General features: G+C 36.1%; 2 protein-coding genes across 2 annotated transcripts in view; both read left to right on the top strand.

Moving 5' to 3' along the window:
- FOXO3 (forkhead box O3) overlaps window positions 1-23367 on the top strand; it is a 272533-nt gene that overhangs the window by 216734 nt on the left and 32432 nt on the right. The window lies entirely within an intron of this gene.
- ARMC2 (armadillo repeat containing 2) overlaps window positions 1-23367 on the top strand; it is a 63917-nt gene that overhangs the window by 29210 nt on the left and 11340 nt on the right. Inside the window, exons 9-13 of the mRNA XM_075708082.1 lie at window positions 928-1030; window positions 3569-3789; window positions 8531-8676; window positions 10956-11055; window positions 22448-22769. Coding sequence (XP_075564197.1) covers window positions 928-1030; window positions 3569-3789; window positions 8531-8676; window positions 10956-11055; window positions 22448-22769 — 892 coding nt within the window. The remainder of the gene's footprint in view (window positions 1-927; window positions 1031-3568; window positions 3790-8530; window positions 8677-10955; window positions 11056-22447; window positions 22770-23367) is intronic.

Raw genomic sequence — 23367 nt, 5'->3', positions numbered from 1 at the left:
TCTTGACCTTATTAAACACCTTTATCTGAAAATACCAAAACAGGTTTTTTTGAAAGTAAGTGTAATTATCTCTTTCTCTAGCATTTCCAGTTAAAACTTTCAATTAAGTTGGTGCTTTTGAACCTGTTGGTTCAGCCTCTACTAAGTATGTATGGACAGTCACTGGTGAAAGGATACCAGCTAGCATTGTGTTGTAGACATTTTAGTAATTTGTGTGTGTTTGGGGCAGGGGGGGTGTTCTCCTTTAAAGTAGCATGTGTTATTTTAATCAGAAGATATAATTAGATATTGCACAGATGTTAAGTGGTGCTTAGTAAAAAAAAAAAAAAGTTCTATTACAGGCATTTTTCTGTGGAATCTTTTAAAAATCATGAACAAGAGAAGAAATTGCCCCTGAAATGCAGAGGAAAGGAACAGATTTGTCATTGTATTTTTAACACTTTTACTTCCCTTTCATGATCTTTCAATGACCATTAGTCCATCATAAGATCTTGTTTTCTGATATTTGAGAATAACTTTCATTATGACATGTACTGTTGTACTGGAGTTCTTTGTTGTGTGGCCATAGATGCCAAACCAGTGAATGCTGTGCGGAATTTCTTTGTAAGGGCAAATTAGAGAACAAAAACATGCAAGTTATTGATATACTACCTGCAGAGAATACATAAAAAGGTTATATATCATCTGTTATTTTAAAGTCAGGTGGCACAGTTTGCTACACAGAGCTTAAACTAGCTAGGTTTCAGAGTCCTTTAATTCTGCACACTTCAGTTTCGCTCAGTGTACTGTCAGGGTTTCAGCTGGAATTTAGTTCTGTGTTCTGTGAGAATACAAGTTTGCTATGGTGTCTGAACTTGTAAAATGTTATGGCGCATTTTTGTATGTCACTTTTAGTTGTGATTTTTATGTCTTTTACTTTCTTTGCAGATGAAAGTGGACGGAAAAAATCTTCTCAGTGTTTGCAAGCTTGCATTTAAAATTTGCAGGAATGAAAAAAATGATTACATCATTCAAAATGATAGATTACTGGGTATGTATTCCGTTCTTGCATATAAGTTAGATGTTGAAATTCAATAGTTAGATTGCTCATCTTTCAAGAAACATTATCAGAGTTAGTCACATACTAAAAATTGCCTACTAGGTCAAACTAATGGTCCATCTAGTCCAGTATTCCGTGTCTAATGATGGCAATAGGGGATGCTGTTCAGGGAGAGCATGGAAGCCTATGTGTTTTCTGTGATCCGTTTCCCCTGTATTACCCCAGCATCCAGAACTGTTACATTCTATTATGGACATTAGATGGTGCATCCCTGCCTAATCCTTTTTAGTCTCTGTTCATAGATCTTTTGTTCATTAATTTGCCTAATTCCTCTTTGAACTTTCTGATTCTGTCTGCCTCTACAATCTCATAGAGCAACAACTTTGAGAAGTTCTCTGTCTGCTTTTTTAAAACTATCTACTTTTCATTATGCCCCTGCTTGTTGTTTTGCAGGATTTGTAAGAGTTTCTACAGTCAGCTTACCCTCCACCTTCATGATTTTTTAAACCACAGTCATATCACATATCTCTGCCTTCTCCTCTTCAGACTGAGGCATCTCAGCCTTTTAGCTCTCTCTGTGAAAGGATATTGTGTCGTTCTCTCAGTTGGTTTAGTAGCCCTTCTCTGTACCTTCTCCAACTCCAGTAGATCCTTCTTGAGATGTACAGAACAAAACTGTCTATAGAAGTCAAGATGTGTCTGCACCAAATTTTATAAAAGCGAAATAATGCTGTCTGTGTTGTTGGCCATCATCAGGAAGGATACTGAGAGCAAGCATTGGCTTTTTTTAGCTGCTGCTGCACACTGAGCCAGTGGTTTTGGAGAATTGTCAGCAATGGCTTTAAGATCTCTTTCATGATTGTAACTGTATTTGTGTCATCCACACACCTTGCAAATATGAGAAATATGAAGAAAATGACAGTGTATGAATGATACTCAGTATCGATTGATGGTCATTCCTTTCATTAAAACTTCATTATGTTTTATCAACATTAGGCCTTGACCTTGCAAGCATTTATTGCATGTGGATAAGTTAAAGCATATGTGTTTATGTGCTTAAATAGATGAGAGTATACATGGTCTTTAAGTTTAGTATGTGAGTGTTATCAGAAATAAAGACCAGATAAGCTTTTCCAGTAGTAAGATCAACAGGAAAGGACTCAGAGAAAAGAGAACAGCTCAAGTGACTTTGGATATGGAAAACTACAGTTTTGTAGAGATTAGCATCATACAAAAATCTGGACAAGTTGAGTGGCTATGTCTGTGTAAGCATTGGTTGTTTTGCTCTCATTTCCATCTTCACTCACTTCTCTTTCACTTGTTCTTCTTTCCCTGTCTTTAAAAACTAGTGAAGGAAAGATCGTTTTTGGTAGGGTTTTGTTTGTTTAGTCACTCTTTATGTTTTGGACCCACCTTATCCAGGTGGAAGACATGAACCTGGGTTATCATGTTAATCACCCAGATTCCTATTGCAGTCACTGGGCTATAGATTCAATTTCTTTTTCTTCCTCTGGCCCTGTGAACTATTTATGTGCAGTGGAGCAGCTCCAGTAGAAGAAATAAATTAACCGTTCATCCCAAAATAGACAACTGCTGTTCAAGACCCTGTTTGATACTGAGCAGAACAGGGACCTGAAACTGATTTCTCAGATTGCCACAACCCAAGTGATTTAGCTGACTGCTAAGCAGTGGTGAGGGTGAGAGTTTGGGCAAGAGCCTGGAGTATGTGTGCTTCGTCCCTATACACCCATATATTTGGAGAGAGTTTGAACTTCAGTTGAGACAGAAAATTCTTTAGAAATCTCCTAAGTTTAGTGAGGTGGGAAGAGGTTTTTATCCAGCTGGATGGAACACAGGAAGCAGAAGTAAGTATCAGTTTCAATAACTTACTATAAATTCAAAAGTATAAAATTGGTTAGGATTACTTATTTATTTAAGATACACCCACCAAATTCAGAAAGTCTCAGTTTGACTCTGAAAGATATATTGGGCTTGTGCTAACAACTGTTAATTTTAACATTTCAGATATCTATAAAAGCAAAACTTTTACAGTAACTTTACCTACATAAAAAGTAAATCTAAAAAGTCTGCAAACAGACTTCAAATGTGAGATTTGAATTAAGCATCTGTGCTTTTTAGTGCTCCACATAAGATGCTTTAAGACATTTGATTTTTAAGGAAGTAGTGGGAATAAACCTCTTCAGAATGTCTCAAGTTTAGTACATGAAATTCCAGGCACACACAATCACTTTTGCAAATCTTGACTGAGGATTTCAATGATTACTGCTATGTGTTTACAACTGGTGCTGGTTCTTGAAGCCTGGGAGAACAAAAGTCAGGCGCGTTCTCTTATTCATCAATAATTGTTTCTTGGTTTCAATCCAAATACCCAATTTTTCTAGCCCACTTATTAGAAATGTAAGAGTTCAGTCTGAGGTTTTTTTCCCAATTGTTAATCTCTTCAGTAACTGGATTGTATCAAATATAAATGTTAATATTAGGCTTTCTGAATAATTATTTTCCTTTTAGATTGCTTGTTGGAGGTCCTGAGAACTGAAGATCTACAAAAAAACAATGAAGCTCTCCTGTATTGCATGGGAGCTATAAAATTCATGTCTGGGAATGCAGTACTCCTTAATGAAATGGTCAACAAAGGAGCTGTTGAAATGTTGCTGCAATTAATGAAGCAAATTAATAATATAAAAGAAAATGACACGTATTTCTCCAACTTTGGCCACCTATTAGTCCAGGTTAGCGTTTACTTTTATTTCTAAAAGTACACACTTCAAGGGCAAATTAAAAATTTCATTAGAGGAGATAAGCTAACCCTCTGTGCCACTGACACAGTTGTACCTATATTTGAATAGACTTCCTTTTAAGAAGTTTACATGAAGTTGTTCAGGATCTAAATTTAATTATCATAAATATTTTTGTGTAGTCAATTTTAAAGGCTTTAGAAATTCTGAAGTTAATAGAAATATTTTTAGGTACCTAATAAAACCAGTTTCTTATTACTACTTCATGGTGCTGACAATATTCTGGATATTATAGTAAACAGATAAAAATGTGTTCCCTGTCTAAATTCTTTAAACTGAGATAATAAATACAAACCTGTTCTGCAATACTCTAGGAGATTACAAAAAGCTTTTTATTACAAGAATAATGCATTTTAAAAAGTGCATAGGAAAACATAGCTATATTTCATTAAAGTGTTTTTGAAGAACTGTAATGTAAGGAAAAGGTAGTTGTAAAAACCAACACTTTTTGAATCTTTTTGAAGGCAGCAGGCTCAAAACTATCTTTTCGCATATGAGGTGCCTTGATGAGCGGTGGCTATGAAAACTAATCCTTTGCCCTAAAACTGTTTGAACCTTAGTGTTTTAGAAAAAGAAAGGTTATGTGGCTAAATCTTAAGTTATGCATAGGTTGTGGGTTTTTTGTATTTGTCAGGGATTGGCCAGGTAGATTCCTGGCATTTGTCTTGGAAGTTATTGATGTAAAGATTAGCGAATGGTGTAATTGTAAGCTTTTGGGAACTTCATAGGAAAATATATTGGACAATTTTCTGAGGTAGCGTTTACACTAAATTTCTCTACTAATTATGCCAGATTTCTTTAATTTTCTACTGATTTACAAACAAGGGTTTTTGTACTACTTCAAATTATATGAGAAAACAGATAGCTTACATCACCATGTTACTATTACTGATTTTTTGTCTGTTTATTTTAGTGGCGCTATGAGATATGTCTCTCCAGAATAGTGTGTGTAATCTTGAGAGTCCAGAATAGATACTGTTCTCAGTGTAATTTGCAAGGTGATAGACAGTGACTTAAAACACCTAAAGTATAAGAAAAGTAAGCTTAGATGAAGAAGTAGAGTATGATGCCTCACATACAGAAGCTGTGCAGTCATTTCAGTGAGTGGAAATTTAGGTTGTAGTTTTGGTAGGCATTTTAAAACCTAAATTAGAGATATGTATCCTGTACCTCTTTTCATGTCTATATAGTTTAAAAATACTTATCCTTCTGAGAGCAGGAAGGGGATGGTTACAAGCAAAGCATATTACTGACGCTTGCTGTCTGTTGTTAGCATTAATCATGTAATACCTATAATGGGAATCCTGTTGAGTAGAAAGAGATGGAAATTTATGTTAAATAGATATAAGAAGAAGTTTTTGCCAGTTGGGGCATTTAAAAATAACAAATGCTGTCCAAGTAATAAAACTAATGAATCAGATTATTTTCAGCTGTTTGACTAGCTGTCTGAACTTCCCCACAACTTTGCAGAAATGTTTCTTCTTCTATTATTTGTAAGTGGATAAATTTAGTTTTTTAAATCAAGGGTTTAATTTGCAAATGGAAAATGTTACATTTGACACTTTTTTTTTTGGTCATTATTGTCTCTGCTGTTTTCAGTATGATTGGAAGTGTAGCAAAACTATTTTGTACAGTTTGAATAGACTGGCTGTTTCTAAGGAGGCCTTGAGTATTTTGTGGAAAAGTCAATACTGACAACTGTCTCTTGTTGAGGTTGCTGTTTCACTTGTTTGTATTCTCTTCTATAGTAGTACAGATACTTCATTTTTCTTCCTCTTGTGAGTAAAGTAGTGATTCCTGCTGCTATGGAATTCCTGTGCGACTTTCTCATAACAGTTTCTTCAACAAATCTACATTAATGTGAGTTAATTGTTCAGTCATCATAGACAGATGTAGGAATAGTTCTGTTTTCAGGGATATAGTATTGAAGAAAGTTTCTTCAGTGATTCATGTCTTCAGAATAAAGGAAGTTTTGTGGCATACTTTAACTTGTAGCAAAAGATCAAATATCCAGTGACATACAGAAATAAAGAATAAATACAAGTCTTCAAGAAAAGAGAGCAAATTATGCTGGAGGAGAAAAACACCTTAAATAAATAGTCACGGTGGTCTCTGAAAGAGGCTCTGCCATCTCTTAATCCTGCTAACTGAAGTTTCTCAGTTAACTGGGAATAACTCTTCGTTTTTTAACCGTATAATTGCACAATCACCAGATGGCAGTGTTATACATAATCTTGCCAGGCCCTTTTTGTGGGAACAAAGTCCCTCTCTGATTTTTTCCTTGTTACACAATGGATTTTATGCAGAAGTCCCACAATACAGGAATAAAAATGTTTATAATAATAATTATTTTTCTTTAATAGAGGACATGAAACCAAGATCATCTTTGACTCATTTTATGTTGCTTCACCTAATAGTCTAATCATCTTTGTACGAAATATGGTAGTGCTTATTCAAAAGCCAGGGCTTTTGAAGTGTCACTGACAAGACTTAACAAGTACTCTGTGTTCCTTAATTGAAAAGCACTTAAACGTCTTCTCCTTTAAAAATAGCGTTTGTGTGCTGTTAAATTTTCTGTTTGGGTGAATTTGATCTTTCACATAAGGATTAGGGCTGGTAGGGATTGCTAGAGCCAATTGTTAGGCATTTCTCCCTGAATCATAGTGTCTGCTTGCAGCAGTCAGAATATCTGTTGAATTCATCTGCTGTCTGGCTAGCTTCTATTACTTTTTAATTTGTACTCTTCAAATTTCACTTGCATACTAACTGTTCTTTTGTGGATATGAACTTCTGAATTTCACTGTCTTGCACACTTAAGTGTATACGTTATTTTGCATTGCTTTTCCTTTCCCACTTGTCTTTGTGTGAAGATGCCTCTTGATAGAATTTGCTGCTGGAGGATTTTGAACCATCTAACTGTCTCAGGCAGTGAAAGCCCTGGTTTAGGCTTGAACACTTTTAATGTGTGGTTTATCCTTCATTTTCTTTATTGTGAAGTTTAGCTAGAGCTCAACAAATACCATCCTAGACTAACTGTGAACATCTTGTATGTGAGTGCTGAATGGAGTCTTCTGTGCTTATTCCATTTGGCAGGAATTTTTCCACCAAAACTTTATAGCAAAGTATTTGATCAGAATATTTTTATTTTAAAATATTTCTCCAGTATTGTGTTGATTTTTGAAGCATCATGACTTGTGAAAGAATGCATATCTAGGAATATTTTTTTTTTTGCAGTTGTTTATTTAAAATAACAAAAAACTCCAGGTGTCCTCTTAAAATATGAGGTAAAAGCAAATGGCTTCCATAGATTCAGTTTCTGCTTATTCTGAATATAGTATACATTTCATATTTAGAGTTGAAGTTAAATCCATTCATGTATCACATTCACAATATCACATATTTTTTTTCACTCTGTACCTTGCTTGTCCATTTTGACACATTTTTCCTTCTCCTATTGTTCTATTACAGAACATTTTGAATTGCATTTTCATTCTTCATTAGTGTGGTAACTGAAGACATGTACACTTTTGTCAAATTTGTTGAAGTAGAGACAGCAAACTTGAAAGCTGCTGGGGAATGGACAGAGTAGTCCATAGAATCCTATGAGCAAAAGCTCCTCAAACACAACAACTTAACCTGCTCTTTGTCAGATTTTTCCTTTAAAATTAGCAATTACATATCACTGGACAAGCAGTCCAATTCAGTGATAAAATACTTAATTTCTAGAGTTTTTTTGTGATTACAAACAATTTGAACAGATAGTCTTTGTGCCTTATCAAACTACATTTAAAACCAAATTGAAGTTAAATACCTTACTCTTAGAATAAGGAAAACTTGAAGAATTGCCATATTCACAATAGATTAAATGACATCACATTAATTTTATGGTAAGTTCTGGTTTAGATCAATGGTTTACTTACATGTCATTGCCTGCCTGACCTTGGCATTTGAATACCCTTATCTTGGAGGAGAACCAGAGCATTTCAAAATATGCAATAGCTGATTCATTTTGCACATCTACAAGTGATAGATATTTTATGCTTAAAACTCCTTGAAATAGAACAGTATCTTCTGAAAATATTTTGGTTTCTCCAAAATAAACTTGAGGACTTAAGCTTTTCAATTTTTATACTGTTCAAGTAGTGGATTTCTCTTGATCTTGATTAACTTTTAAATTTTTAATCAAAATGAATTTTATTTTCTTTTAAAATAAATTCATCTTAGTTTGCAACTTACAGCTATCATCAGTGTATCTTTTGTATATCAGTATTAATGTGCAAGACTTAAATGCAAATTTGCAGAATTGGATGCTATACAAAAAAATCACTTCAATTATCCACAGCATTTCACCTAATTTCCAATTGGTATATGGTTGTATACATGAATACAAGATTTTAAAACTTATGAAGGATCATGTTTCCCTCAAAGGAGGAGGTTACATGCAGGCAAAGACCAGTATCAATCTTTCATTTTCAAACACTTATTTCAATATACACAATTTTGTTACTTACACATTTCCTGTTATAATTTATTGGTAGGTACATACTTGCAGAATGTTAACAGGGCATTCAGACTGCCTTAGACATTATAAATGAGTTTTACTGGATTTTCAAAACAGCATGGATTCTGTTGTAAACGGCTGTGATTAATAAATCTTTAAATATTCTATATGCAGCTGACAGCTACTTTACGAAACTTGGCTGACTTACCTCCGGCAAGGCGCCAACTCATTTGCAATGGTACCATCTCTGAGCTCTCTGTGGCGCTAGAGCAACGTATGAATGATAAGGATGTATGCACCTATATTATCAGGATATTCAGGTATGTATAGAACACAATGCTATTTCTGCATGCAGTCAAGTCAGTGTTACTGCTTCAAGTGACCTCAAAGAGGGCAGGATCAAGCACTAAAATTGGAAGTTTTACATTGAATTTTTTTTAAAAGTTCTGTGTAATTTTTAATAATTTTGTATGATAATTGTGTCTTTATTAATACTGATAGAGTTTAATTGTAGCCATACAAACTTGGATTCATTGTCCTGTGAAACATGTTTTGTTGTATTGTGTCAGTCCTTGATCCCACAGATTCTGACTGAGATTTTTAAAGTATATTTCTTACATTTTAAAGCTGCATAAATTCTTAAGTATTTATTAATCGTATTTCAGGCCATGTTTTAAAAAATGAATGAGAGAAATTACACAAGCTTAAATTATATCAGAATCATAGAATCGTTTAGGTTGGAAAAGACCTTTAAGATCATCCAGTCAGGGACTGTGTATTGTGAAATAAAATACGAAAGAGAAAATGTGATCAGTATTCATTGTTTTGAACTGTCACAGAGTGTTTGAGGAGATTAATCTGTGGGATCAGGGCTTGAGTGTGCGGATGGAAGCACTGAAAGAATCTCAGTTTTATGAGCAACTCAGTGGCTGCTTCCCAAGATGTGCTTTTTAGAGGGAGATCAGTATGAGTGAATCACCCAGAAAGATCCTTTTGTAGTCTGAATAGTTTCTCAGTCAAAAATCTTCCAATTACCAAACAAGAGCTTGCAATATCCAATGCTAAATGGACTTGCAAACAATTTAAGGATTTTGAAGAAGTTGTGAAATTAACTGGTGGTAATTTCAGGAGGAGTTGGGTTATAAGCACAATTTATGAATGCCATCCTGGATGATGCCATTGCTGCTTTGTTACTGTATTGAGTCACGTTGCCTGTGGCTCCGTGTTCATTGAGAATTCATTCTGCTATGGCCTTCTCTGCTTGTTCAGCCCCTCCAAATTATCCATCACATTCTCCGTGCTAGATGAGATTGGGTTGTGCTTTGAAGAGCAGCAACATAAGGGACTGTCATCCCTTCCTCTCCACAGCTAAAACCAGGCAAATCTGGTCCTTTGCCATTTGTGCTACCTGTAGAGCATGTGAATTGCATCCCCAATTCCATTGCCACCTTGTCCACATCTCTCTAATTTTGTTCCTAAAAATGAGTTGAGTTCTAGCAATGATTACAGCACTTTGAGCATATTTACTGCTTCTAAAGAGAGAGCATTTCTTTTACTTGGAAAATGCCATGAAAAGTGGGGTAATAGGTTTGTAATTAAATATAATCAATACTTACACTGTAATTCTGACAAGGACATTTACTTGATCTAGAATTCAATATGGAGCAAAAGTAATTTGTCTTATTTAAAGTTTCCTACTGCTTCAATTTTTTTTTCTTAAGTTTAGTGAACTGCATGCTCTGAGGATACAAATTAGCCATGAAATCAATTTAATTAGCTTCCAGGAAATTGCAGTCACACACACAGAAGAAAAATTATACTATGCAGTATGGAGCACAGATTTGAATTTTGTTTTGTCTTCTAGTAATACAGAATTCTTTTCTCTTGGTAACTTTAGGCAGCATCATTGTAGAGAATATGTTCAATCTATTCGGATTATTCATCCCTCTAAGTCTGTAAGTCTTGTTGTAATTGAACATCAACACAGATATTTGCTGGTTTTGACTACAAGGGAAGTAAGACATTAGCCTAGTTTGTTCTGTTATTGTAGTATTTCTGGTATGACCAAAGCATGTCCAATTCTCTATTTTTGTAATGGTCAAGGTGATCAGTGTAGGACTGGAGCAGCTGTTAGGGAATACGCAGAGATAAAGTCGTGACTGCAACAAGCTGCGCTCTCCATATTTGCTGGTGAGGGACGTGTTCTGTTAGTGCTGTTGCTGGGCTTTACTAGATGTGCATTAGGAAGGGACCTTTCATTTCCTCTCCTGTCTGACTTCCCATGTCATCCTGAAATTACAGTTCTCCCATTTAATGCTAAGAAGTGCTAGTGTTAGCATACTGTGACCATATGGCAAGCAGGTTGGGAAGCTCCTTATGTTTGCTTCTTCCCGTAATTCACTGTGGCAAGGATAGCTAGGCTTCTGTTGCACTTTTATTTAACTGTGTATGCCTCTACTAGAAGTCAGAGTACTGGCATTCATTTCATTTGTTGGAAAATATGGCTCTGAGAGTCAAAAGCAGAGTGATTTTTTTAAAAAAATCTTTTGTGGAAAAAAGTACTTACATTCATTTATATTTTATTTTTGTACCTTTGCAGCAAACTTTCTTCCTACAATGACTTCTGTGCAGCTTTAGCAGACTGCTCCAGATGTTACATCTTATTTTTAGCCCTACTAAACAAACACCAGAAGCAGCAGGTCAGTTTTTTCATCTCTTGATTTTTATGTGTTAATCCTCTGATGTGTCTGTGTATAAGCTTGTTTTCAGTGACCTACTTTTATGCATTTACCAAATAAAAATTTGAAATGGTTGACAGCATTTCTAAGTAGTAAATAATTGAAATGAAATAATTTAGATTAAAAATTCAAAGCAATACAGAGTACAGATAGTTGATTAACTTGTCTATCCTTCGCATGTGTAGAAAGAGTCCTTTGAGTACTTAATTGTTTTTCTTAGTTTTAAAAAATACTTTTTAAAGCAAATAATTTATTTGAATATTTAATAGTAGGAAATTGTTGGGATTTCCCCTGCCCTTCTCCCCTGCAAAAGTGTGAACTTTCCAGAGTTAAGCAATTTGAAAGCAGAGGAAAATTTGTTCCTTGATAACTGTATAAGGTATCTGAATGTATCTCTCCTCTGCCAGAGAAAACCATGTGCCTAGAATACTGCATTTCGAACATTCACCTCGAAATAAGTGTTTCGAGTTTGTCAAAATGCCTCGTATTATGAGGTAAAATTATAAGAGTATACTTGCTACCAACTTCATTAGAACTTCAAGGGTCAGGTGTTGCTGTATTGTCCTGCTGTATCATAGTGATCTTTCCTAAGTTTACTGGAGCACCAGGCTCTGGGACTTTGGTGCAGGATCACAGTTCTAAAGATTGCCACATTGCTAAGAGCAGAGTGCCCCGTGTATGGCAAATGACTCAGCACTATTGCCAGGTAAGATTTAAGAAGAAAATAATTTTTATGTAAAGCATAGATGTTCAAAGGTGTAACAAGGTTTCAAAACATAGAACATTAGATCACATTCAGATTATTCTTAAAAGTAAGGAACTTTCTTGGCTGCTCCAGCATCTAACCTAGTTTGAGGATGTTTAGTTATCCCATACAATTTATCCTAGGGTTAGTAATTCCTGGAGAATTATTGGAAGGAGGTCTTTTGTGCTGCTATTATTAAAGGCAGTTGATGAAGGTAACCAGATCGGCTACGCTGAACAATCTATTCTTTCTCTTGCCAAATACAAAAATAATTTCTCCCTTTCCTGTTTACCTGCCTCCCTGTTTTCTCTGATAATACACATGGAAGAGGAACAAAGATTAAGTTGTTTCTTTTCTTCTAGGTGTCTGTTGATTAAGATTTCTGCAGCATATCTGAGTATTTCTAGGTTCAGGCTGCTCTTGCATTCTATAGTCTTCAGAGACACTTCAGTAAAACGCTATGTAAACACTATGTAAATAATATAAGAAATATCAAAGGCATGATATTTTACTAGTTTTATAGTTATTTTTCCTTGTGAGCACTGTATTAAAAACTCCACAAATGATGGGACTGGGAATAAGAAGCTTAAATTGAGTAACATCTTCCTCTCAATCTTCACCTGTAATTTTAAGGGGAACTTGTCTAGGCTCCTGAAATAATAGCTTTGTGTCATAACGAATTGCAGCCTCATATATAAATTCAAATTGTTTGTTGTCAGGTGGTGTTCAGAATTTAGCTTCTCATTTGTCTACTGTATTTAGTGCTCCTAAAATATATTTTTCTTTACTAGATTAGCATTGCTTTTTGTGTTAAACTGTCAGTTGTTTTATCAAAATACGAATTAGTAAAGAAATAGCTTGGGTATTAAAAAAACTTAGTTATTATGTTGTGATGATTATATATGCAGTGTCTTCAGAGTGACTATTTCTTACTACAGTTTTTAAACAAGCATGGAACTGTCAGTTGTCAGCTTAGTGAAGCCCTGCAGAAACAAGAAGAGGGACATATATAATGTAATGCACCACTTTTTCTGTAGTATAGAATAAACACTTGAGCTGTGAGTGCAAATGTTTTTCCTGAGGTATAGTTGGCACTGCTAATCTTTCTTTTAAAATGCTGACAGCTAGTGAGTTATAGCTTGAGTTGGTATGTGTTGAAAAGAAAACAAGTAACAGCAGTGTGAGTAAAATTGTCTGTTGTGGGAAGAAGCAAAGAGGAAGATAAATCAGTATTATTAACTTAAAGCATTAAAATTTCTCAGGACTAAGAACTGATATGTTTAGAAAGGAAGTGTGTGTGTTTTCTGAATTTTCAGGTTACAAAGTTTGTGGGATCAGGTTTTTTTACTGGCAATCATGGTAGCTAGAAACATGCTGGGGGAAAAAATAAAAGACAAACAGCATTCAGGCTTTCTCAAGTGCTTTCATAACTGTGGCTTTAAAAATGAGCATTAAATATTGTGAAAATAAAAATGTGAACACTGGAAATAGGATTAATGACTTGCTCCCCCACCACACTGAATTCCACAGCTGCCACCCAAATAGTCTCTGTTCTTCTCACCACACTGCAGTTTCAGCTCTTTTCTTTTTTTTTCTCAGCTCATTTTCTCTCTTGAGTAAAAGAATCAGAAGAAATGGGAGAGTAGTAATTTAACTCTGTGAGAAAGACTTTTGGGGAAATAGAGTCAGCAAGACTTGCTAAATTCCATATGCCATAGTCTTAGGTAAAGAGAGGAGTACAGAAGATTGGAAAAGCTGGATCTGCAAGGTAGGACTGGGGAATTCAGCAGTGCTTTTCTACACATCTAAAGTACGTGTTCTGTTGGACTTCACTCAAGGTTGGTTTTGGAGCTCACTTGTGTGGAGTAACAAAAAAATCTTTGGTGGCTGCCACATGCCATGAAAGCTGTCAGAAGTGTTCTTGTAGAGCCTCTATCTTGCAGGATGAGCTTTGCATGCTTCTGTTTCTAGTCAACGTTGTAGACTTTTGCCCATCTCCAGAAATCTTTTAACAAGATGCTGTTCCTCTTTCCCAGATCATTTTCATCTCTAAGCTTTTCAGATAAGCTATATAAAGGATTACTTTCTCGGCTCTGGTTAATGTCATAAGGAAGCCATGTTTTTGGAACAGAGAGATTGCCTAAAGAATGGAGCAGCTTCTGTCAATAAGTCAGGCACTACCTGAGCTTCGGTGGCCTTTTGGGGCCCTACCAGCTTCCATGTAATCTTTTATCAGTGTACAGTTCGGAGTCTATTTTAAATCCTAAGTGCACAAACACAGGGTGTGATACTAAAATTTGCAGAGAAGAAATCTTGTGCCTGTTGTGTAGAAAAGTCCCTTTATACTTTAGTGTAGCCTACTTTTTAAATTAGGAAATATTTGTTAAGTATCTGGCATCACTGGATACAGCAATTGCCTGTTCAGCAAAAGAATAATCACATTGGGTCACATGAAAGGTTCATCCAGCCTACTATCCGTACTCCACAGTGGTGAAAATCAGATGCCTAGAGAACAGTAAAAACAGAGCAAGCATATACGATACTTCCTGTGTATACTTACCAAACCTCCAACTCTTTCCAGTTTGGAAACTTCCTCAGCCAGCTGTGGTTCTCTGTGTATGAAATAAACCTCAGTTGACTTCTTCTCCGTAAAATTCTACAGTCTCTCCTCTACCCCATATAAACTTCTAACATGTTAAACATCCATTGGCAAGGAGTTGCCATAGCAACTACCCATTGCACAAATAATTCCTTTTGCTTGTTTTGAATTTGGCCTTTACTATCTTTATTTGATACCCTCTGGTTCTTGTATTGAAAAGTCAGTGAATATTTAATCCTGTCATTCATTTCACACCACCCCTGACTTTCTAGACCTTTATCATATCCTCTTCAAGTTACCTTTTCCAGGCTGAAGAGTCCTTGCTTGCTTAAGAGTTCTTGCTTGCTTAGTCCTTTCTGATATACTCCATACCATTGTGCATCCATGTTGCTTTTCTCAGAACTTTTTACAATCCTGATTCCTGTATCTTTTTTTTTTGAGATGAAACCAGAACATGGCAGTTAAGATGTGGCCATATAATTGACTTGCATGCCTGCGTAAGTTTATTTCCCAGTAATTCCCAATATTTTATTTGCTTTCTTGACCTCCTGTGAGCATTAAACCCCCTGTCATTAACCCCAGGATTGCTCTCCAGGTGGTTATGGTTGGTTCAAAGGCTGTAATTTCATACACGAAGGTATGTCTGCTCTGTGTTTTTCCACATGCATCATTTCATGTTTATCTGCATTTAAATTTCATCTGCTATTTTATTACCAGTTGACTACAAATCATTTTTCTGCTCTTCAGTCAGCCTTCATCTTTGCTACTTTGAATATCTTAGTGTCATCAGCAAACTCTCCCATATCACTGCTGTCACCCGCTTTCCCAGTTGTTTATGGACAGCTGAAGCACAGAACCCTGTGGAGTTCCACTGGTCATCTTCCACTGTTGCCATCCTCTAACCATTTATCTATACCAGGACATTCTCCCTTACAGCGTGACTGCTTGGTTTCACTAGGATTTTGGTGAGTGACTTTGTCAAAAGTTTCTTGGAAAGCCACATGGGTGATATCAGATGGGTCCTCTTTATGCATGTTTGTTGATCCCTTCAAATAACTTAAGAATTGAGTAAGTCAGAACTTAGGAGTCTTAAAGGTGATTCCATTTATCTGACTGTCCACTAATTTTATTGTTCTTTTTTATGGTCTCTTCTAATTTATCTGGTACAGACACCAGACTTAAATCTCACTTGGATCCTTTTCATGTTTGTTACCCTTCCAGTCCTTAGGCATCAAGGCAGCTTTGAGGGGTTGCACATCACTTAGTAATTAAGCTATTTAATTAATTAGTTCTTTTAGAACTGTTGGGTGATTATCCAGCCCTGGTGATTTGTTACTGTTTGTTTTGTCAGTTTGTTCCTTAAAATTGTTTGCGATCACTGCAGTTTTGGACAGATCCTCTGATGAGCCTTCCCCGGAGAAGGCTGTAGCGTTGTGATCTCCCCAGTTGCTTTCACAGTGGGCATGAATCAATGCAAAGAACTCATTTAGCTTCTCTGCAATGACATTTTCTTCTCTGAATGCTCCTGTTTTATCCCAATCATCAGTTAGTTCTGCACATTCTGGCAAACTTCCTAGTTCTGGTATGTTTGAAAAGATTTGTTATTATTTTTGCATCTCTTGCATCAGCTAGTAGAACTGCACTAATTTACAATTATAATTTGCATACTGCTTTACCTGTTTGATTTAACAATCAGTTTGTCAGAAACAATTTATTAAATGAAAAATAGACTGATGTTGCCTTGCCATCCTCTCTAAGGAGATGTCTGCATTTATTGGGTTCACTGTGCCTGGATCTGCCCAGCTTTCTTCCCAAGTGCATCTACGAAGTAGTGGGTCCCAGATCAGTTTATAGTCTTCTGTGAGCAAGCACGCTTCTGCTTGCGAGACTTATTCTTGTTTCCCTCCAAGAAAAAGACTCATTTCAGGGCTGTTGCATGTCCTTTTTGCTCTTAGGGTTGCTGCAGTGGGGAAGGTTGTCACAGATGGGGCTTGTAAATGCAGATAATTTCTCCACTTTTTTTCTGGCTTTATTTATTAGGCGAAGGCTTATCTGCGTGCAGTGACTGGCCTTCCTGGCTGCTTTTTTGGTTGGCTTATGGAGAATTCTGTGATGAGCTCCCAGGAACCCACTATCTGTCTGTCTCAGTCATATAACATAAGTCATGTAATACCCCAAAGCAACCACAGGCTCTTAACAATAGAGTCTAATGCTGAAGCTATGTTTAGTTGATATATACATGTTTGCCTTTTAAATGCTTTGAGAGTGTTATTGGTACTCTGCTCAGTGGCATCATAGTCTTATGAGATATCAAGGGGTTTTTTTATTATTATATTTATTGGTGGGGTTGATGGTGGTGTGTTTCTGTATCCATAGCTTGCTTCTAAAGAAATGGTCATCAGTGCTGACATAATTGTTCTTTGTGTTTCGGTTACTCACTTTTCACCTCTGTGCCATCCCTCATGTGGGCTGAGGACAGCTGTTTGTGTGACAGTGTGATACATCATGTCACAGAACTGACCCAGCTTCCAATGGGTCAGTCCCAGCTTAAAATGGAAAAAAAGAACCCCACGTTATCACCTGCATTGCTTTCCAGTCTAGTTTGTTGAACAGCCACATAAATAGTTCCTTGTTCACAAATACTGAGGAAACAATATGGGAAAGGAAGCAAACTGTGAATGGAAAGTGAGTGCTGTTTATGCCAGCACTTCTGCTGAAATGCTTGTCAAGGTAACCCTACGAAGAACTGACATAGATAATGTGGTTCTTTTCTCCTACGTTTACAAATACATATTTTCAGTTGTACTCCTCCTCCCTCTAGCCCAGCGTTATAATAGTTACTTGGACAATTTAAAAAAGCTATGAAGGGATAGTAATTGACCATTAAAGAACAAAAATATAAGATTTTTCTCCTGTTTTGTGTGTGCCCATGCCTATTTGTAACTGATCATTCATTCTCTCTGAATTAACATTTTTTTTTCAAGAGGGAATCTATTTTAGGATAAATATTCTGACAACTCTGAAGGAATTTCCCTGCTGATAAATCTGAATGACGACAGAAGGTCACCCTTTCCCTACAGTATGATTTCTGACAGTATGCTGAACTGATAGTGTATTTGCATCTTCCTGATACTTTGGTTGTGGTTTTTTTTTGGTTTTTTTTTTTTAAATTTGTCTGGAAGAAAAGGCAAAAGTGGTAAAGGAAATGCACAATATGTGATATGTACTCTGAATATAAACTGATCAGGAATGTAGAACTCAAAGTTTGTAGTCAGCCAGCCTTCATTGGCATATATCATATAGAAACCTGCTGTTCTGGTGTATCAAAAGATATAAGAGAATGAATGTAATTACTAGATAGGTAAACATTAGAATCTCAGATAAGAATAATAATAAGATACTACTGCTTGGTGTGACAGACGCTGTCACTAAAATATTTTGCCTTAGTTTTTGGTATTAATTTCTACAAAAGATGCTGAAAGCTTGGGAACAGCTCTGAAAAGAGCTAAAAAATTGATTAAACACCCCCCCCCCCCAAAGATTAAGCAAATCAATTTGTCAATGACAAATGTCAGACTGTTAGCAAGTTGCCTATTAATAGAGTCTGCACAAGGAAGACATTACTGTTAGTAGACCATCCTTTAATCTAGGAAAAAAGAGATAAGAAATAGTGGCTGAAGCTGTACAAATTTAAACTAGTAATAAGAATAAAGATTTTAACCAGGGAGATCAGTAGTCGTTGGAGCAACAGCATGGGGGATATGGTTTTCAACTTTTTTTTCAATTTGTGATTTCTGAAATGTTTTTTGTTAGAGAGTGTACACTGCTTTTCATCAAAAGTTGTTCTGGTGGCAATATGTTTGCTTTTCTTCATTACCTTTCCCAGATCTCCAGACATCCACAAACAAACCTAAGGACATGAGTTCATTGCTAAAAGTCACTAAGTACAAGTGAACCCTTTTCTGAAAAGCTTACCTAAACAGATCAGATTTTGGGTGTAGAAATTATTGGGTAGGGTCCTGTGGCATGTGATACACAAAAATATAACTACATTCTTCTAATGGCCTCTCCTTCTCCTCAAATGCATTCATATTTGAGGGGGAAGGAGGCTCCCTCTTTACTGACAAAGTACTCCCTGCTATCACTGTGGCAAAGCTTCTCCTCTCTGCTCCTTATATCGGGTCCCTCAGTCAAGAACTACTTCATTTGCTTTTGATACTTCCAGGGTATTCTAACACCCCCCCCCCCCCCCTTTTTTTTTTTCTTCTTTAAATAGAGTTTCATTTTGGGTCAGTTGTTTTTTCTGGGTTTGACCAGGAATTTTCACAGCCAGAGTGTCACTTCAAGATAAATTCTTACTATGTTTGGAAGAGATTAGCTCCAGGATGGCATAACTACTGTTATTTTGTCTATAAGTAGACTGTCAGACCCTGCAAAGAAAACTCTCGAATTTTCTTGCCAAGGTACGTAGGAAAGCAGAAATACAAATTTGGAAATTAAGTGTAAATTAGATTTGAATGAGAAGCAGTTCATACTGCTGGGCAGGTGGTAGAATTTTGACTACCTCCATTGAAGTTTGTGTAACAGAAAGCACATCTCATTTACAGCTGGAGATTCAATAGGAACTCAGCTACTGGCATCTGAATTTTTGTTTCATACTACGACTCCTCTTCTGAGGGTCCAGACACCAAACAGGCTCACAACAGGTACTTGGCCAACATGTACAAACTCTAGAATGGACTCCCCTCCCTTATTTATCTTGTTTTAGTTAGAAATTACTGACCTAATTGGCTTTCCTTTCCTACTGATAAGTAAACCTGTACTATTTGTACCTCTGTTCATCATGCTTTACACTGAAAGGCAGGTATGCTTTAATTGCCAAGATAAACTTATGTCAAGTTCTGTGACTCTGCAAGTACATTGGGTACCTTTGCTACTAGGGCAGCGCAAGGAATAGATTTTTAGAAGTAGATAAGCAAAGAAATCTTACTTATCGGTGATCAAATGTATATGTTCCAATTGTCAGAAAAATAAGAGTTAAATGCTGATGGAGTATGTGGTGCCATTACCTCTTTAAAAACAAAAATATCACACTTTCTTCACACATTGGAAGCAAAGAAAAAAAATTGGTTCTCCTTCTCGAGCTTTTCTTGATATGTTTCTTCAAATTTGTTTCTATAAGTGAAGTTGTGTGGTCTCATATATAACCTTCCAATCAGGTTTGGGTATACTCTGTGGACAGCATGTCTCACATGAATGCCTTGTTATAAAAAGATGAAACAACTGAGTGTAATTCCTATCTTTAATCTAATTTGTCTTTAGTGCCATACCTGTTAAAGCCTCCATATTAATTAAATTAATCTGATAAGTGTAATTTTTCTGTAAGTGTGCAAGAATGTCTGAAATTCCATATGCAGTTAATACTCCAAACATTTGGAGATGCATAATAATCTCATTTATTATACTGATTTTTTTGTTATGTACAGAAAGGCCCATGGGCCTTGTACAGGTTTAGTCTTGCAAGCAGTTTCAGAATGCTATTCATCTTTACATGTATTTCTTTACACAGCAATTCTAAGCTGGTGTTTCTTACTCTTGCAGTGCTTCACCCATGAGAATTTAAAAAAAATATAGCCAAAAATAATACAAACCCTTGAGTATTATACTACTCAGGAGAAGTTGTACCAGCGTTTCTTTTTGACTCTGCTAGTTAAATTTTCTGGAAGATAATGAAGCTTTGGTAATATGCTATTAAAACCGGATGTGCTTAGCTAAAAAGAAGTACTTTATAAAGTTTGTTTTGCTAGCCTGTAGGTGGAAAGCACAGTTGAGATCACACTTCTCAAAATATCAGTTGATTGCTGTACGGTACCTGTTTGTCTCTTTTCTGATTGGGTAGAGCTGTTGCTGGGCTGATACTGTTTTGACCAAAATTAGAAAGTCAATATAAACGAGTCAAACTAGACTGCCTGCTTTTTTCACTTCTCTCTTCTGATTCATCAGTTGTTTGTTTCAAATTCTTACAGCCTTTGTGAATTGGGGGTTGTGCCAGCAAAGGTGAAAGCTCTTAGTGGTTAGTCAGTACGAATGTTCGTAAAAATTTGTCTTGATGACATTTAGATGCTAGCAAAAATATGATGCCTAGTTGAAAAAAAAGTGGAAGTGGGTCCTACAGAGTGATCATATTAAATACATGGATGGGAGAAGCTATTCCTCCCTTATGAGACTGCCTGCTTCTCATATTCAGGGATATCATTCATCTTCTTGACCCTAAGAGGATGTTATTGCCAATGCCTTGTGGCAGAGGATTAAGACCTGAAACTCACTGATGAAGGCATGTGTGAAAGAAGGACTCACTGCTTACACATCTTTTTTCCTTCAGTATTAGTATGCATACTTTAACAAGTTGGACTGTGCCTGGTTAACTTACATTTTTAATACCAGGGAGGATTAGAATATCTGTGAATATAACTATTATATTTGAAGAAAAACAGCATGTAAATTGTTTAGCAAAATTCTAGGTTAGTGCAAGTACAGCAGTTTAGCAGCTAAGGGTAGATGGCTGTGCTGTACTTGAAGAAATGCTGTTGCTTTACCTGTACTGTTAAGATAAAGCTATGGACTTTTCTTTTTGAAAATGAGTAGGTTTTGATGCAAGTGACAGAGGCAAATGTTTTAATTAGTTTATACTTGGGCTAGTTCAGACTTTCAGAATTTATTTTTATTTCTTCCATACAGGTGGGTGAGAAAAAGATGGGGATGCTGTTGAATGCCATTAAGTTAGGATCCACTAGTCTTGCCAAAAAAAGGTTATTTCTCAGTATGTCCAAAATGAAGCAAGAAGAGATGTAATTCTATATCCTGCTGAAGGGCACAGATAGAAAGTGCTTTAAGAGAGCAATTTGGTTAAATCATAAGATCTCAAGATACCGTATAAGAATAGAAAGTAGGTCTCATTTAGCAATGATAAGGATAAAAGGGTAGCAAGAATACGTAAAATCAATATCAGAAAAAAACAAAGCACAAAATGAGATGCAACTAGAAAGGGACATAAAAAGAAACCAGAAAACTTTCTATAGTACGTGAATAGTGAGAAGACAATAAGGAAATAATTGCTGAAGTGTTTGGAAGAAGATGAGAATTATTGACAGATGCCACTGTGAACAGTGAAGTGTGGAATGGCTTTTTTTGCTTCTTTTCCTGAAAGTGTTAAGTATGATCATTTGATTAATCTCTACATCAGCCTAAGTTCTTTTATCACTAAAAAATGAGCTGGAGCATATTTAAGTGTCTTCAAACCAGCTAGGCCTGATGAAATTTACCCTTTGGTGCTTACAAAAGGACAGAAAGGGCAATGTCTCTGGGATTCTTGAAAAGTTATGTAGGATTGCAGGGTTGTAGGGCACTTGTCTTTAAAAGGAGAAAGAGGAGGAATTGGGAAATAACAGACCAGCCAGTTTAGATTACATTTCTGGTAAAAATCTGGAACAAATAATTCAGCTATCTGTAAGCAGCTGGACTTAACAAGGAAATGAGTAAGAGCTAACATGGATTTAACAGTAACAAATCAAGGGGAAGTAGTTTAACCTCTACAATAAGTAACAGGCCTAGAGAAGAAGAGAAAGTGGTGGTCTTTGGCCATCACAACTGACACTTGCTGTAAGCTCTGGCCCATATGATTATTCTAGTTTATATAAAGTGCTGTTTTAAGGTGTTTTAAGATTACTGTGGGCTTGGTAAAAATAGATGCCCTATACTAAGTATATCCTATTAGTAATTATCCCAATGCTATACTAGTTCTGTCAAATGTTTTTGATTTCTTCTGTAAACCAGGTTATGAAAATCAGTAGCATAAAAAATTATTTCTAGTTGCTGTATTTGGCATTCCTTCAGTTGTTCTGGACCTGCTATTAACTGAATTGTGAAGCAAATGAAGTATTATCTTCTTTTTAAGCAGCTAATAGCTTCTGATGTTTTCCATGTAATATGGTTTATTTATTTTATTGCAGGATTTGGTTATCCGTATCATCTTCATTCTTGGTAATTTAACAGCAAAGAATAACCAGGCCCGTGAGCAATTTTTTAAAGAAAAAGAAAGTGTTAACACCTTGATATCATTATTCCAAACCTACCATGAACTTGATTTGAATGCACAGAAATGGTACCATGAAAGAGGAGGGGAAGGAAAAAACCACCCAAAGCATCCTTCAGAAGCAGAAGATGTTCTGATAAAACTGATAAGAGTGCTGGCCAATCTCTCTGTTCATCCCAGCGTAGGAGCAGCTCTGGCAGCTGCCCATCGTGTTGTAGAATTGCTTGTTACAGTACTAGGTAACAAAATCTATGTTGTGTTTGTTATCTTTGTTCAGTCTGTAAGGAGAGTTTAGGATTTTTCTACTTGACCTTCTTATCTAGGTTGAGCCATAACTAAATCGGTTCCATTGCTAAAATAACAAAGTCAATCTGCTGGTATTCATAAACTGTTTTATGTAGAAAGCCTGTTTGAGACAGTGGAAGCATTGCTGCTTTGGTACTGACTTTTCAGTGTCTGGGGAAAGATATTGTAGAAATGTTTAATTCAGTGATCAGATTTGCAAATATGATCATTAAGGGTAAGCAAACATTTTCTTTTAAATACATCTCACTGAGATTTTGTATATAAGGGAAGTCTGTTCTTATCAGGTGCTACATAGATGTATTCGGTGGTGGTGGTTTGGTTTTTTTAAGGTTTGCAGGTTTTGTGACTGTTCTGGATTAAGTATTCTTTTTGTTCCCTGCACCCATAACTTTCAGCCTCCTTGAAAAATTTCCTCTTACTTCTTTCTTCTTTTTCAGATTTCCAACCTTTATCTCTTTCAGGTGGAAGAGAGTGTCCCTTTCCCTCCAAACAGAGGCTTGGGACTGCAGTTCCTTTACCACTTACTGATCC

Source organism: Pelecanus crispus, chromosome 3 (assembly GCF_030463565.1).
Source record: "Pelecanus crispus isolate bPelCri1 chromosome 3, bPelCri1.pri, whole genome shotgun sequence".
NCBI classification, from domain to species: Eukaryota; Metazoa; Chordata; class Aves; order Pelecaniformes; family Pelecanidae; genus Pelecanus; species Pelecanus crispus.
This window is presented reverse-complemented; position numbering and strand designations above follow the sequence as displayed.